Genomic DNA, 18,149 nt, shown 5'->3' with positions numbered 1-18,149 from the left:
TGTTATTTTAACTGACTCCTTCTTTGTCATGAATCTGTCATTTTTGGAATATTGCCTTTTTGGGAGTTGGGGGACATCATTTGTTCCATAAAATGTACTTTTAATTCTGCAATCAATAATTGCTTTGAAAAATACCTGATTCTTATTGATGTACCATGGCATTTAGAATCCAAGACAAGTGTTATTATTGACATACCTTTGATTCTAGGGTTTTTTTTTCCCCTGGGTAGGATAGGAACACACACACACACACACACACACACACACACACACACGATGGAGGGAGAGAGACTGATACTCTGAGACAGACTGTATGTAATATAGTGCCATCTAACTTAGGGTTTTGCTGATGTGATAAAACACCATGACCAATAGCAACTTGCGGAGGAAAGAGTATATTTCAACATATAGTTCCAATCATAGTTTATCCCAGAGGGAAGTTAGGACAGGAATTCGAACAGGATGAAGACCTGGAGGCAGGAGCTGATGCAGAGGCCCTCCCATATTAATCAGAATGCTCTGCAGACTTGCCTACAAGCCAATCTTATGCAGGCATTTTCTTGATTCAGATTTCTTCTTCCCAGATGACCTTAGCCTGTGTCAAGTTGACAAAAACTATCCAGCAAGCAACTATCTATATTTATATCTAGAAACCACAGATTTATCTCAATACCTCCAGTTCCAGCACAGTACAGAACTCTCTTTTCTGTTGGTATAAGCCCTTTCTCAAACAGTAGGAAACCTCATTCCCATTATTCTCATGCATTCAGTTATCTATCTACCAGACGCCTTCAAGGTCCACTGCTGTGGGAATTTTTTCAGCAAAGATAAAGCATCTACTCACATGCAGATTACATGGTAAATTGGATTGGAGCGGAGGTGATAACAGCTTGATTTTGGAGGAAAACTTCACATGTCATAATTAGCTTAGTATGTAGTCATCATTGTAGCCAACTTTAGAATATTTTGTCATTGCCCTGGCCCTGCCCCAGTGCCATATCCTTCACCAGCCATCTTCTTGTCTCTTCTTCTCAGGCCTGGGAAAACACTCATCTGCTTTTGATCTCCACAGATTTATTTAGTACAGGGCAATTCAGTTTTATAGACACTAGAGTTTTTTTCCCCCAAATTAACAATTCTATGTTTTATTTAGTAGATTTTAAACAATATTTCGTTTTCTCAAAGCGTGAACCAACTTTTCAGGAAAATGTATATATATAGTCAATATAAGTAGCTCATGAACATGAAATATTCCAACCTTATTGCTTCATTGCTATCTTAAAACTCAATAGCTTAATACAGCTATTGATTTATTTTACATGGGGCAATTTGTCTAGGCAGTTCTTAGGAAGATACATTTATGATATGATAGTTAGATACAAGGTATTTACCTGCAATTTCTGAAGTTTAATTGAACTATATCTTCAAAATGAGTTCCTCATTTCTGTATTTGGCACCCATCTCAAATAGACAGCACACTGAGCTGTCTCAGAATCTTTCTCTCTGTACTGCCCATTCATGTGGCTGTCTCGGGTTTTCTGAAAGCATGACAATCTAGGGTAGTTGATAGCATTATTGTCTTCGTCAAAGTTTGACCCCCTTGTGGAATTTATATATCTTGTTAGGATTTTGGATGTAATAACATTAGTCTCAGAAAGTAATTTTTGTGTGTTCAATTAGTATAGCAAGTCACTCTGGCCAGCAGAAATTCAAGAAGGAAATGAAACTGTTGCTGAGGTTTTTTTTTGGGGGGGGGGGCACTTAAAAAAGTTGAAGTATCATTACATAATTCCCTCCCCTTTGTAATTTGGATAAATCTAGAAATTTGTTCATTTCTTTTAGATTTTCCAACTTAATGGAGTATTTTTAAAGTATTCACTTATTCTTAATATCTCTGGTATCTGATATGTTTCTCTGTTAATTTGCATCCTTTCTTTTGGCTAGTTGGATCAGTGGTCTGCCAATCTTATCTCCTCAGAGATCCATCTCCTATATTTGTTAATTCTTTGTATTCTTTTCTTTGCTTCTATTTAATTAATTTCTGCTTTAATTGACATTAAAATTGATTTGATTTGTTCTGGTTTATCTTTTTGAGTTGCATTATTAAGCTATTTGTGCTTTTATTGATTTCAAAATGTAAGCACTTACACATTTCCCTCATGTCCCAGGAGTTTTATTATGTTATGCTTTCATTTTCATTTAGTTCCAGGAAGATTTTCCCCCTTCTTTCTAGATTTCTTCTTTGACTCATTAATCATTCAGTTATGAGTTTTTTATTCACCATGAGTTTGTATCCTTACTGGAGATTTGTTTGTTGTTTTAAGTTTTTTATTTTATCATGGTCAGATTGGCTCTACAGAGTTATTTCAATCTTTCTGAATTCGTAAGAATTCTTCAGGATATCTCTTTTAGAGAACTTTACATGTGCTGCTGAGTAGATATATATTCTTTGTGTTTGGATAGAGTAATCTGTAGATATCTGTTAAGTTCAGTGGTCAGTTAATTCTGATATTTCTGTTTATTTTTTGTTCAGATGACCCGCCAATTGAAGAAAGTAGGATATTGAAATTGCATAGTATTAATAGGTTGATGTTAATTTGATTTTTTTTTCATGTCAGTAGTTCACTTTTATGAAATTGTGCATTCCAGAGTTTGGTGCATGTGTGTTTAGGATAGAGATGTCTTCTTGATTAATTCACTTGATTAGAATGATGCATTTTTCCTTATTCTGATTAGTTTTAGCTTGAAGCCTATTTAATCAAATAGTAAGTTAGCAAGACTTTCTTGCTTTCTGGTTGCATTTGATTGGAATACCTTTTTTCACTTACTTTCATTGGTGCCTATCTTTAAAGATAAGTCAAGTTTCATCTAGCAAGCAGAAAGATGAATTTTGTGTTTTGATCCAGTCAACTGATCTGTCTTTTGATTGTAGAGTTGAGATCATAAGTATTTAATGGTTTGTGGTGATTGCATTCTTCTTTTTCTTCTCCGTTTGTGTTTTTAGTTGTACTTTTATTTCACTAATTATAGTTCCATTTGTTTTGTTTTTTTCTAGTCTCTTATATTTCTATATTTTTTATATTCTTTATATTTCTCTCTATATATATTTCTATGGTCTCTTGTATTTTTCTGTTTAGAAATAGAAGTGTTGGCCAGGCGGTGATCATGCACACCTTTAATCCCAGCACTCAGGAGGCAGAGGCAGGCGGATCTCTGTGAGTTTGAACCCAACCTACAAGAGCTAGTTCCAGGACAGACTCCAAACTCCAAAGCTACAGAGAAACCTGTCTCGAAAAAACCAAAAAAAAAAAAAAAAAGTGTTGCTTCCAGTATTCTCTTTAGAGCTGGTTTGGTAGATGTGAATTCTTTTAGCCTTTTAATATTATGGAGTATTTTTTCTTCTTCTACTAGGATTGATAGTTTTGTTGGGTACTGTAGTCTAGGTTGTCACCCATGATCTCTTAGAACTTCTAGTTTTCTTTATGTGAAGTGTTTTTTTTTTCCCTCACGTGGCTTTAAATATTCTTTCTTTGTTCTGCATACTTAGTGTTTTAACTATGTATCTGTATGGTTATGTTTTCCTTAATTTGGGGACATTTCATTTTATTATCTTGTTAAAGATCCTGGTCTATTCCATTGACTTGGGATTCTTGCTCCTCATCTCTGTCTATAATTTCTCTTTTCATAGTGTTCCATGGTTTCTACATGTTTCATTTTTGTAGGGTTTTTTTTTTTTAAAATTTCATATTCTTTTCTTGTAAGGTCTTATTCTTCTGCTTTATCTTTGAGTCCTGATATTCTCCTAAGTTTTCTTGTAGGATTATTAAGGTTTTTCTTTTTTTTCTCTTTTATTCACTTTTGTTTCATTTTGAGTTTTTTTCAGTCTACATCTCTTTATTGAATTTTGAATTCTGGGGTGTTTTTTATCATTTTCATCAGCCTCATGTTCGTGTTTTCTTGGGCATCAGTTAGGCATTTATTTTCTTTAAGTTCATTGAGCTGTTTCTTCTTTAAACTCTCTTGAATTCTTTAAAGTTTATGGCAGTTCTTGAACAAGGTATCCTGGAGTTCATTTCAATAATTTTCTTTAGAGAACTTCTATGGGTTGGTACATTTAGAGGGAACATACTCTGATTTTTAATATTTTTCTTTTGTGATAAAATGTGGACATATGGACTTTTTTCATTGGTTTTGCATCTGATAAAGACACAGGCTAAGACAGAGCTTAGCATGTGAGTGTTGGATATGGTACGGGTGAATTGAAGTATTAGGGACACAGAGGATGCTGAGATAGTACACAGACACAGAATGTGCATCCTGGCCCAAGCCTAGAGGTTGAAGAGAGCATGAGACTGAGGATGGGGGCTCAGAAAATTAGGCCTGGGCACTGATCTAGGATTAAGGATAGATCTGAGGATTGGGAGTGGGGGTGCAGAGTAGACTAGATGGACTGACCAATTTGGGCCCCCATACAATATTTTAATTTTATTTCTTAATAAAGATCACATGTGTATACAATGTGGAAAAAAATTGATGACAAATCGATGATGTTTTAGAATGTTGCTAAATTAAGAACCTGGGAGTGATTTTACTATTAGAACGTTAAGAAGAAAGTTGTGGGTGATTGTAGGTAATATTGAAATTATTTACTCACCATTATGCCATGCCTTTTTATTTGCTAGTGGCTTATTTGCCATTCATGGATAATAGATAATATTTGTTTTTTTGTTAATTTTAATGGTTGTGCTCTTTAAATATGTTTATTGTATCAAAGAGTAAAGAGATTTTGTACTGTTTTTTCCTTAGTTTGTGTTGTTTTTCAATGAAAAGAGAAAGTATAAATTATATTTTCAGGTTTAAATCTTATTTATAATACTTAGTACAAGTTGATTAGAAAACACTTTAAATCGATATAGAATTAGCAGGCATTGTTGTATTGTTTATAATACTATCTTTTGTATTTTTCAGATTTAAGAATAAGAAGTTCTAATGTACTACCAGATAGTAATATACATCACAAATTAGGTAAATAATTTATTCTTACATTATTCCCATTGAAGAAAATGGCATTATTGAATCTCTCTATAAATATAACTTAATTTTTTTAACAGGGAAAATACATCCAGATTAGTATTACTTGTTTAAATCTCAGCATTTCATAGTGTATTATGAAATCTCAAGATAATTTTAATTTATACTTCCTTGATTGTTAAGGATGTTGACCTTTTTTTTTTTATATTTTATTTATTTATTTATTATGTATACAGTGTTCTATCTGCGTGTATGCCTGCAGGCCAGAAGAGGGCACCAGACCCCATTACGGATGGTTGTGAGCCACCATGTGGTTGCTGGGAATTGAACTCAGGACCTTTGGAAGAGCAGGCAATTCTCTTAACCACTGAGCCATCTCTCCAGCCCCCAGGATGTTGACCTTTTTAAAAGTATTGCTCAGCTATTTTTGTTTTATCTTTTGAGAACTCTGTTTTGTTGACAGAGGTTTCTGTTCCTCCCCATCCCATAGCTGTTTGGCCCAAAGAAACACACAGAGGTCTACATTAATTATAAACTGGTTGGCCTATTAGCTCAGGCTTCTTATTAACTCTTACAGCCTACATTAACCTATAATTCTTGTCTGTGTTAGCCATGTGGCTTGGTACCTTTTATCAATGAGGCATTCTCATCTTGCTTCCTCTGTGTCTGGGTGACACCTGCAGACTGAGTCTTTCCTTTTCCCAGAATTCTCCTGTTCTCATTGCTCTGCCTATACTTCTTGCCTGGCTACTGGCCAATTAGCATTTTATTAAAGCAATACAACTGAGAAATCTTTACAGGGCACAAGATCATTGCCCCACAGCACTGTTTAGTTGTATACTCCATTTTTAAATTTAGGTTAATTTGTTTTCTTGATGCTCAGTTTTTATTTTTTAATATATTCTAGATATGAACTCTAAGGTGCATAATTTGTAAAGTTTTTTTCCGTTCTATTGACTACTGCTGTGTTCAAATTATGTTGTCCTATGCCATACAGAAGCTTTTCAGTTTCATGAGAAGTCATTTATTGTTGGTCTCCGACTTAGTTATTTTTCTGTTGATGTGATGAAACACCATGACCAAAGCAACTTATAAAAGGAAGCATTTATTTGGGGGCTTGCTTACAATATCAAAGGAATAGTCAGTTTTCACTAGGTTGGAGAGCATGGCAGTAGGCAGGCAGGAATTGTACTGGAGCAGTAGCCAAGGACTTACATCCTGATCCATAGTCTCTAGGCAGAGTGCCAAGACAGCCTGGTATGGAATTTTAAAACCTAAAGTGCACTCCCAGTGACACAGTTCCTCTAACAAGGTCACATCTTTTAATCCTTTCTGAACAGTTCAACAACTGGCAATCAAACATTCAAATAAATGACCCTTTTAGGGCCATTCTCATTTAAACCACCATAGTCTTACTTCCTCTGCTTTTGGTGTTTTGTTCAGAAAGTCTTCCTATGCCAATGAGTTCAAGCTTATTTTCCATGTTCTCTATCAGATTCAGGGTATCTGGTTTTATATTAGGGTCTTTGTTGCCATTTTGAAGTTCTTTTGTTGTGTTTCAAATGCTTTTCCTATGGCTATTATAATAAGGTTGCTGGCTTCTTAAAGAGGCATATACTGTCCTTTACTGTTTTGGTTATTCATGTCTTTTTTTTTTTTTTTTTTTGTTATGGTTTGGTTTGGTTTTTTTGGTCTTGGGATCTAGGAAGTTAATGACTTTTGAAGCGATTCTTGGCATAGATACCTTTTTGTCTTGGTTGCTATTGCCCATTCTGGGTCCTAGCTAAGCCTGATTTCTTTGTAGTCCCTGGTAGTTAAGTGTGGTGACTGTGGGGGTCCCTGGTAGTTCTTTGGTTCAGTGAGAAGTCACAAAGGAATGGATAGAAGGAGAGGCTGAGAGATGTGGTAAGGAAGGACTCTGCACGAAGAGACTGAGTCCCGAGGACTTGGACATGGTCTGGGAGGTTTTACTGAGATGGACAGGCTGCAGCATGTCTGAAGTCTGGTCTAGAGAGACTGAAATGGGGAGCAAGAAGGAACATCAAGTTCACTCACCTAGAACCTCGCCGAGTATTGTGACTGTGGTGGTGGGGCGTCCCTGGTTGAAGTGGTTCTACCGGTTAGTGTCAGTCATAAACTAATGGAATCTCAAATTATAACAAATTCTATTTAATATATGGAATGTAGCATTGTTCAGTCTCACATGTGGGTATTATCAAACTTTTATTTCTTGGCCAATCTAGAGGTTCATGTACTTTTATTTGCACAAGCATCTAAAAATTTGGGGATTTTGTCTCATTGAAACATCATGTTCTAAGAGTTGGTATGCATCTTTACTATATTTGCTCAATTTTTGAATTTTTGAACTTTGACAGTACTGCCCTCCAATTCACCAAATGTTCGTAGAACAAAGAGAATACGTTTGAAACCTCTCGAATATTGGCGAGGGGAACGGATAGATTATCAAGAAAGGCCATCAGGTAAGACCTAATTTAGGTGATAATGTCTTATAAGTGAAAGATTCATTGCTTGAAATAATTTTATCATGTGACAGGCTCTATCCTACATATCTTTATCACCTCCCATATACAAACATCTAAAAATAGGGTTTTAATTAAAATTTTTCTCATTATTTTAGAAGTGTTGATTTTTTTAATTTTTATTTTTACTTAAAAATTTCCACTTCCTCCCCTCCTCCCATTTCCCTCCCCCTCCCCCAATCCCCCTCCATCTCCAGTCCAAAGAGCAGTCAGGGTTCCCTGCCCTGTGGGAAGTCCAAGGTCCTCCCCACTCCATCCAGGTCTAGTAAGGTAAGCATCCAAACAGACTAGGCTCCCACAAAGCCAGTATGTGCAGTAGGATCAAAACCCAGTGCCATTGTCCTTGGCTTCTCAGTCAGCCCTCCTTGTCCTACACATTCAGAGCGTCCGGTTTTATCCCATGCTTTTTCAGTCACAATCCAGCTGGCCTTGGTGAGCTCTCATTAGATCAGCCCCAGCGTCTCAGTGGGTGGGTGCACCCCTCTCCGTCCTGACTTCCTTGCTCATATTCTCTCTCCTTCTGCTCCTCATTTGGACCTTGGGAGCTCAGTCCAGTGCTCCAATGTGGGTCTCTGTCTCTATCTCCATCCATTGCCAGATGAAGGTTCCGTCCGGATGGAACTCCTCAGCCGAGGTGTTGATTTTTTTCCCTTTTTAAAAATAACTAGCTATTTGACTCTCTGACTTTGTAGATATTGTCACTTAAATAGCTGAGGTTTCTGATTGCATAAAGTGAGTAATTTTAAAGTTTTATTTTAATTGTGTATATGTGGGAGGCTGTGAAGATATACACAGGCAAAGAAACATTGAATCCCTCTGGAGGTGAGTGGACAGGTGGTTGTGAGGCACCCATGATGGGTGTTGGGAATTGAACTCTGGTCCTTTATGAGAGCAGTATAAACTCTTTACTGGTGAGCTGTCCTTCCAGCCTAAAATGAAACATATTAGAACATGACAAAATTAGTATCTGATAAAGATGATATCTTTCTCACTCTTAGCATCTAGTCCCTTTATAGAGTTAACAAGGAACTAAGTGTTAAGGTTATTTCCCTATTTAGATGGGTGTAGCTATATTAAAGGACACTTCACCATGGCTCACTACTTCAGGTTTATTACTAGTTTCTGCAGTGTCCATTTTGTTTTGAATCCTCCATTGACAACTATCAATTTCAAGTGAGTAACAGGGCATTGAGTCTTGTTTCATCAGTGATTTAGACTTCATCATCTGATTTAGATTGTTAGAGACACAGTTGAAATTGGTTAGTATTTGTGTCTCTTTAACAGCTGTAACATGTAACAGCAGTTCCTTTGATACTTTGAAAGGAAATGTAATATATTTAATGTTTTGCGTTTAGTTTTTAAAGTCACCGGGAAAACTTTTTTTGTTAAATTTTAGGAAGAGTTGTGATTGGAATAGTATCCCCAACTCCAGTATCACCCATAAAAAGGGCAAAAAGAAACCTGGACAAAGTCAACAAAAAAGCCAACAAGAAACGGATCCATCGTGATAACCATGAAAGTATGAACCTGTTCAATGTAACTTAGATTTTCTATCTCTTAAAAACCTTCAGACATAGTCGTCAGTAAAGATCATTTTATGTCACCCCCCAATTTAGAATATAAGATAATTTTATTCTTATAAAAATAGCTATGGTATAGTATAAAATGTTTCCTTTTGAGAACATTACCTAGTCATATGACTCTTCCCTTTTCCATGCTCAAAGTATGGTTGCAGTAGACATTTAATTTACTTTCCCAGAACTTTGTCATGATTGCAGCTCTGAAGGATTATGCAAATCATCATTTAGTTTTTGTTGAAATGAAAAGTTTACATAATGGCTCTCAGAGGTATTTACTTTACATTAAATCTTATGTCTTAGAATTTGAAATTTTGCTTATTAATGTGCTAACATGGTCAGAAAGAGGTTGCTAAATCTTTTTCAGTTTTCTTTACAACTTATCTCTAATTATATTTTGTATTGAAATTTTTTATAATGAATACAAATTAATTTTGTTTCAATGGTGTTTGTTCTACAGAGGATAGGTTAGTGGTGAATCTGGATAAACCCCTAGGAAATCCCTTTGAGGCAACATTGGCAAAGGACCCAGAAACAAGAGAGATTGTCCCTATGGGTAAGTTTGGGAATGATACTGAAAATAATTTAACAGAAACTATTGAATGGTTGGTGAGTGTGTATGCTCTCTTCCTCCCTCCCTCTTCTCCCTTTACCTCTTTCTCCTTCTTTCTCCTCCTCCTCTCTCAGCACTAAAATCTCTTTCAATAAACAGCCTTTGTGAGAATAATTATGGATGAACATTTATGTGAAATATAGTATCATGTGTTTGTGTTCTGAGTTCTGGAGTTCAAGTGGTACTATTACCTACCAGATATGTTATTTTTCCAGTAGGCCTAGGCCTTCTATAAATGAGTAGATATATGAGGAAATTTCTATGGGAAATTATAGAAAGTTAACTTATGCCCCAGGATGTACTCCATTTGGGCCAGGGCACACACAATCTTCTGTACCTTTGGAATCCAGTCATGGTATCTGGAACGTGAAACTTTGTGAAGATGACTGTTAGTAGCATCAATCAGTCATACAAATACCAGTTTTAATATTAAGAGCCTAGAAGCCTCATGCTGTATTACATTGACATTAAACATTTAGTTTCTGGGAGGCCATCCATAATATTCTAGTGGTACAGGGCTTTAGGGAATATATGAGTGTTTACCAACTCTCTCAGTTAGGATTTCTATTGCTGTGAAGAGACACTGTGAACTTGGCAACTCTTATAAAGGAAAATGTTTAATTTAAGTGATGGCTTAGGTTCAGAGGTTTAGTCCATTATCATCATGGAGGGGAGCGTTTGGCATGTAGGCACATGGTGCTAGAGAAGGATGTGTGGATATGCAGGCTGCAGAAAGTACACTGTTTCACTGGGCATGGCTTGAGCAAACATGAGGCCTCAAAGCCTGCGTGCACAGTGACACACTTCATCCAGCAAGACCACAACTACTCCAAAAAAGACCAAACTTCCTAATAATACCACTCCTTTCGGGGGCCATTTTCTTTCAAACCACCATACCAACCAAGTAGTATTTATTTGTAGGAAGTACTTAAAGATCTTAAAAACAATATGGACTATGTCCTAGTCACTGCCCTATTACTGTGAAGAGAAACCATAACCAAAGCAGCTCTTACAAAAGAAAACACTTAGTTGTGGACTTGCTCAGAGTTTCATTTATCATTATGGTTTAGTCCCTTATTATTGTGGCTGCAAGCACTGCAAGCATGGTGCTAGAAGTAGTTGAGTTATATCCTGATCTGTAGGCAGAAAGACACTGGGCTTGGCATTAGCTTTTATATTATACTTTCTTGTAGTCTTAATTAAATAAAAATGTTTCTGTTTAATCATCGTCAAATGAATAAAACCAATTTATTGTCATTGTGATGACACATTTTTATTTTGGAGCTTGTTAAGCTTTGTAAAGGCATGGAGCTCTTTATTGTGTCTCTCCTAATATTATTTTCCATCTTAGTCTCCTTCGAAGTAAAAACAGTTCCATTATTTTTAAGCTAATAACATAGTGCTTAGTTTGAGTCAGTCATTGCTTTTTGTTTTCATTTATCAATTCTTTGAGATTCACAGAAACTGTTTAAACAGGCTGTTGCTCATTTTTACAGAAAGGAAATTGAGGCTTAGAGAGAGAGCTTAAGTAGTCCAGAGTTACACAGTTACGAGCCAGGCAGAGTGTGACCTTTGGCATTCCAGCTACAGAGCCAGTCATCTTCAGTCTGTGTAATACTACTGCCTGTATGTATGCATGGCCTAAATGACTCTTATATACATATTTATAATATATCATTCAGTACTACTATTCCAATAGGATTTCCCATGTGTACCCCAGAGGGACTTCCAGTTTATAGCCTTCCTTAGTTCCCCAAGTGTTAAGATGACAGTTACATGCTGTTAAGCATATTTAGCTGGTATTATATTTGTATTGTTATTTTCTTCCTAGATCTTATAAGGCCACGAGATACATATCAATTTTTTGTGGAGCAACATGGTTTAAAAGTTTTTAAAACGTTGGATACAGCAGTCTTTTCTACTGGAAAACTGATTTTAGGACCCTATGAAGAAAAGGGAAAACAGCATGTTGGCCAAGATATATTGGTGAGTATATTTCTCCATTTATTTCTAGAAGTACACTGATTTTTTTTTCTCTGATGATGCGTTGAAAATCTATTTACCTGGTAGTGAAATCCCATTGTTATATTGCACAAAGAAATCTTTTCCTTTATTAAATCTGTTGCTGTTAACTAGTCAGTAATTATTTAAAAATACCTGTACTGTGCATAGCACAACCTTGAGGTTCAGTGGTTTGAGATGCTTGTTAAGAGAATCTTAGAATACAGATTTTCAAATAAAGAAGTAGAACTTTAGAGCTGTAGGGAACGATAGAGATTAAGGTTTGTGAATTTCTGTAATCATGTGGTTGAGGATCAAAGAGTTTTAAAATGATTTAAATAGTTAGAGTACTCTGGAGGCAAAGAACTAGCTGCCTCCCTGTTGTACCTAACAGGGTCTGAAGTTGCCCCTCTTCTTTCTCCCTCTCCCTTTGTTTCAGTATCTACTGCGTACACATGTGTGCTGTGCATATGTTCACGAGTGCTGTTAACACTTCATTCTAAACACGATAAATGTAAAATTTACAAAGTTTATTTTAAGGATATTTAATATGCCATCATTGTAGCAATATTATAATTAAGGGACATTTAAGAATAATTTATTATTGCATCATTATAACTAGAATCAATTAAAATAATTTCAGTGTTAATGTTCTGTAGCTTTATGTCTGTGTGGTATATGCACATATGGCAGGGTGCAGAGACCAGATGGTGTCCTGCTAAATTACTCTTATTCCTGTGAGACAGGATCTCACTGAACATGGCGTTAGGTTGACAAACTACAAGCCCAACTATTCTGCCTCTACCTCCACCTTTCCCCTGTAGTGCTGGGGCTACAGGCACACATTTCACACCTGAGTTTTGACATAGGTGCTGGTGCTCACACTTTGCAACAAGTGCTCTTTCCCATTTCTCTGGCTCCTATTCCAGGGTTCTTAATGATTTATTTAATTCAGTGGATTAAACAATAGCTAATGATGAAGACATTGTGTCTCATCACCAACCTAATGATAGTTACCTGTTAAATTATAATGCCCTTATGTAAAGGGAAATTTAAATAATAAATATTTGAAATATTTAACCTGGTTAGTATTAAAAGGGATCCACATCTTAAAACAAATGACACTATAATGAATTAATAGAATTTAACTAGAAAAATACCAACCTTTCTATTAGAGTACAAACTGATTATGTACATTCATTTGTAATACTACTTATAATTGGAAAATTTGGAAAAGAAAAACATAGTACAGGAAGAAAAATGACTATTTTTATTTTGGGTTAATAGCATAAATATGTGGCAAAATAAAGTTATATAACTTCAAATGTGATCTAAGAAATATTTGTACTTTTAAAAACTATCTCGAATGTATCTTTAATACTAGCTATATGAGAACTTTTTTGGGCTAACGTTCTAAAGCAAATTTTTAATTTGTATCTATCTTTCTATTTTTCTTCTGTTTGCTTTACTGTGTGTTATGAATGGAACTTTATCTAGAACTGTTTCTCATTTAATTAAAAATTATCCTAATTAAATATTGGCAAAAATGGGAAGAGGTGTGCTTAGAGGGCTAAGCTGATCAGATAAGGAAAATGATCTAGAAATATATGCATGACTTTCTAAATTCACCTTTTCTACTTGAGGCAGATTTTTAGATGACATAAGAATTAAAAAATTCTTTTCTAGTTCCTCAAAAAAAATTTGGAGGAACATTTTTCCATTTAGAAAGCTATCCTTTCGTAGAGGTCGGGAATGTGAGTTGTGGCGTTGGAGTGCACAGTCCTAATCCCAGTTCTGTCATTTCATTGACTTTTGAAGCTTATCTAACCTCTGTGCCTCACACTTTTAAAACAGGTATATTATTTGAAGCAAAATATTCTTGAAGGGTGCCTTAGATTAAATAATACTATAGATTTAGTGTCTCCAAAAATGAACATTTATTTCTCAGTTTTAGAGGCTGAGATGTGTTTGTTGAAAGCATACTTCCTGGTTTACATGAAGAAGAGATGTGGGGGAAGGGAAAGAAGGGAGAGAGAAGGGGCAAGCAGATGGGAGGGGAGTAGAGTGAGGAAGGGTAGAAACAGAAAGGGAGAGAATATTCTGGTATAATTTTAAGGGCATTAATTTCTTTCATGATGGCTCCACAATAATACCATCAAATTGGGAATAAATCTTCAAAGTACAAAATTTGATGATAAACCTAACAGTAGGAACATCATAAAATTTGGATACTTTATGTTTATTTTTGTGGCCTCCAAAATGGATAACTGTCTACATATAAATAAACTGGGAAGTTAGCCATCTTTGAATTTGAAACCAACATAATTGAAAAGTAAATTTATCCTATTTTTCTTATTCTTGATGTTAAAATATGTGAGATGGGCTTTTTGTTTTGTCATCCCCCACACCCACAAGATGGATTTGTGATATGCATGTCCTTCTGTATATGTGTTGCTTTTATTGGTTGATGAATAAAGCTGCTTTGGCCTGTGGCAGGGCAGAATATAGTCAGGCTGGAAGGGATATATATAGAGAGAAGGCAGAGTCAAGGAGACTCCATGTAGCTGCCAAAGGAGAAGGACCCAGAACCTTTCCAGTAAGTCCTTGTGGCAGTACACAGATGAATAGAAATGGGTTAATTTAAGATGTGAGTTAACCAGAAATATGCCTAAGCTATTGGCTAAGCAGTGTTGTAATTAATACAATTTCTAGATGATTATTTGGGTCTGAGTAGTTGAGAAATGAAAGAGCAGTCTCCTACAGAATTGGCTTCTTTTCTTTGGTTCATCCCTATTGAGAAGTGTGTTATTCAAAAAACATGTAATCTTTGAAGGAGCATGTATAACATTTTTCTTTTTTAGTAAAGTTTACTTGTAAGATTAAGTACTGAATTTTCATGACATTGAATGAACAAAATTGAATTCATGTTAGTTTTCTGTTATTGATTTAACAAAATACAGTGTACTAGTGGCTTAAAGTAGTGACCTTTGATTATCTTATTTTGCGTAGTTATACAAGTTATACAAGTGGCAGACTTGGCTGTATAGTTTATTCAGAGTATCAAGGGTTTGGAATTAAGATATTGACAGATTTGCTTCCTTTTCTAAGGATGAATCTGTTTATTTCCTCCCAGATTTATTAATATTGTTGGGAGAATTCAATTCCCATGTGACTATAGAACTGACGTTTTCATTTTTTCTCTGGAGGTTGGCAGCTTTTTGTTCCTTGACTTGTGCCTTCTTCTGCTTACTACCAGCAAGAGTACAAAAACCTTATGTTTAAAATTGCTCTTTCTGCCTCATTTTCTTCTCTCTCTCTCTCTCTCTCTCTCTCTCTCTCTCTCTCTCTCTCTCTCTCTCTCTCTTTCTCTGTCTTGGATGTGTTTGTATGGGGATCTGTGGGTGATATGGGTGAGTTCATCTTTGAGGGTTTGTGTGTTTAGATTTGGTTCGGTAGAAATTAAGGCTTACTCTCTGTCTCAAGGTTCTTTTGTTACATAGGATGTATTTCCAGGTTCTGGAGATTAGAATACAGACATCCATGAGGAGTCATTATTTTTCATGCTGCATTTCATTTAAAGATTTCTGTAGCATAATTGTGGTTCAATTTGAACTGAGATTTCTTTTTTTCAATTCTATAGGTTTTTTATGTTAACTTTGGTGACCTTTTATGTACCTTACATGAAACAGCATATATGATAAGTACTGGTGATTCGTTCTATGTTCCTTCAGGTAAGAACAACTAAAGCATTTTGATTCATTTTGTTACAATGACTGTATGGTTGCTGGTGTATAGTTCCATGAATATGGAAGCTACAGTGGTCATCATGTTATTGATGCCAAAACAGTTTGATACATATTTTCCTTTTACTTTATCATTAAGTATTTACAGTGTTTTGATGTATAAAATTCAGACATGTTTATTGCTAAGTAATAAAAATATTAAGTAAAAGTTATGTTGCCTTCCAAGCTATAAGTGAATATTTCCGCATTGTTATTTCCTATGACTTTATAGCCCTCTTTAGTTCATTGTTTTAACTATACAGACCAGTGTACTATTAAAAGATTATAGGTCATCAGTAATAGGTATTTTAATTTATTTGCTTGCTTATTCCTTCCTTCAGTAAATATGAATAACAGTGTAATGTGATACCAAGTATTGTTCTTTAAGTTTGGGATAAATGAATGGAAAGAGAGAAAACTCTTCACATTTACAAAGCTCACATTGTGATGAAAGGAATAGTAGCTATATTTATTTACTTTCATTTTGTGGTTCTGCGAATTGAACTGAAGTCCTTTTCTTACTGCTGGGCAAGTGCTCAGTGAGTGCATCCCCGTCCTAGCCCTGTACTTGCTGTGCACTAGCACTGTTGTGGAGATGCTTGTAAGTCTAGTAGTTTTAATGGATACCAATCTCTAATTGAAATTAGAAAGACAGAGAAAGTCACAGTAATAATATTTAATGCAAGTAAACCTGTCATATATGACACTATCCATCTGACACTCTAGAGCAGCATTTGCCCTTAAAATTATTTTATAAAAGAGCTCACCTTTTATTCTTACCAGTGCAAGTATGTGTATGTCTGGTTTGTAGGAACTTACAGCATTTCTAAAGATCATTTAAAGACTGATTTCAGAATGGTTTTCTCTTCTTGTATACATTTTTTATTTATCTCTGCTTTTCTTAGAAGTTGATGGGAAATTTCTGTTCTTTCATGTCCTCTCTGAATCAGTAGGTGGTGATTGATTTTTGTGTCTTTGGATTCGTACAATTAAAATTAAATAAGTTACTTTAAGTTAGATAATTGTTTTTATTTCATATTACATGCTGTATGTGTTAAGTGGTGAAAAAATACTTCAAAAGAAATGATTCTTATGGAAATAAATATATCTTTTTGTAACTTGAAATTATTGTATTTTCTTGTTTCTTTACTTTTAGGTAATCATTACAACATTAAAAACCTCTTGAATGTGGAAAGTTGTCTTCTTTTTACTCAAATAAAGAGATGAAAGGTGCATACATGTATAAAATGGTTGTTTATTGTAAATTTTTGTAACTATGATTATTTTAAGAGATGAAAGGTGCATACATGTATAAAATGGTTGTTTATTGTAAATTTTTGTAACTATGATTATTTTAAAATAAAACTTTTATTTAGTTTTGAGTAAACTTGAATTAGATAATCATTTCATACTCCTGGGTAAACATTTCATAATTTTGCATGAATGTGCATACTACCTTTAGTGATTACCATTTTGAAAAAACAAAATCACTGTTCCCACAATATAACATGTTTGCTATAAAAGAACTGATTAATATGACTAATAGTTGGTTCCAAATATAAATTTTAAATCACTGGTCATTAAATAATCGAATAGAAAACTGTAGTAAATTTGCTGAATTAATTTCCATGGGCTGCTGTAACCAAGTGATTTAAAACAATGGAAATTTGTTTTATGTATTTTTTTGCCTCAGTATTTTGAGACTTGAAGTATGAGTTTATCAGGCCAATGCTCACTTCTGTAGAAGGGACTCACTCTTCTTTCTACTATCTGATTTAGTTCCTATCTTTGGCTTTCCTTGTATTGTACCTTAAACACTTCAGTCTTTACCTCTTATCAAATGTCTTAGTTTCTTTTCTGTTGATGTGATAAGACACTGTGACCAATGCAACTTATATAGGAAGGTGTTTATTTGTGGCTTGCAGTTTCATAGGATTAGAGTCCCTGACTATCGTACAGGGTGAGCTTACATCTAGATCAATAAACATAAGGCAGAGAGAGCTTACTGAGATTTCCGTGTGCTTTTGAAATCTCTGGGCCAACACCCAGTAACACTCCTTCTCCAAAAAGGCCACACCTCCTAATCCTTCCCAAATAGTTCCACCACTATCAGCCATGCAGATTACTTCTGCACTTAGCCCAAGGTTCAATAAATACTGAATGATTGCTTGGGGCAGTGAGTAATGGTCCAGTATCCTTGCATGGTGATGAACACGCACTTCACCAGCATGAGGTCAGGAATTGTCTAGGCCCGGATTGTTCAATCTGACTGAATTGGGTTATTTGCCTAAAAATTTGGCTTTTCCCTTTTGCAATCCTGGAGTAGCTTTTGCTTATGTATCCATCTTGTGGAGATGGGAGATGAGAAGTGGAAGTCTGAGAAATAAGTACTTTGAAGGTAAGAATCTGTTGCTGAAGACTCCACACGTTTCAGATATAAGACTCGGAGAATTGAAGCTGGAACTGATATAGAATCCTTGCCTGAAGACTATCTCTTACAGTACCAAGAGGTACTGCAATGCCAAGGGAGAAATGTAATCAATCAGAAGTCCTACCTAGCTGTAATGCCTACAAATCACAACCATAACCAGCATGGCATGGTACT

At 35.3% G+C, this 18,149-nt stretch overlaps 1 protein-coding gene across 2 annotated transcripts in view; it reads left to right on the top strand.

The window, feature by feature from the left end:
• The window catches only part of Cenpc (centromere protein C), a 38,421-nt gene extending 21,473 nt beyond the window's left edge, over positions 1-16,948 (top strand). For both annotated transcript variants that reach the window (XM_050149832.1, XM_050149833.1), the window contains 7 exons: positions 4,969-5,025; positions 7,407-7,511; positions 8,968-9,090; positions 9,609-9,704; positions 11,593-11,747; positions 15,403-15,493; positions 16,701-16,948. In XM_050149832.1, the coding sequence (XP_050005789.1) occupies positions 4,969-5,025; positions 7,407-7,511; positions 8,968-9,090; positions 9,609-9,704; positions 11,593-11,747; positions 15,403-15,493; positions 16,701-16,771 (698 nt within the window). In that variant the 3' untranslated portion in view covers positions 16,772-16,948. The remainder of the gene's footprint in view (positions 1-4,968; positions 5,026-7,406; positions 7,512-8,967; positions 9,091-9,608; positions 9,705-11,592; positions 11,748-15,402; positions 15,494-16,700) is intronic.
• Positions 16,949-18,149: the final 1,201 nt, after the last annotated feature.

This window comes from Alexandromys fortis, unplaced genomic scaffold, assembly GCF_014885135.2.
Source record: "Alexandromys fortis isolate MF-2015 unplaced genomic scaffold, M_Fortis_MF-2015_v1.1 scaffold_0, whole genome shotgun sequence".
NCBI lineage: Eukaryota > Metazoa > Chordata > Mammalia > Rodentia > Cricetidae > Alexandromys > Alexandromys fortis.
The sequence above is the reverse complement of the archived record's forward strand: the minus strand, read 5'-3'. Positions and strand labels throughout refer to the sequence as shown.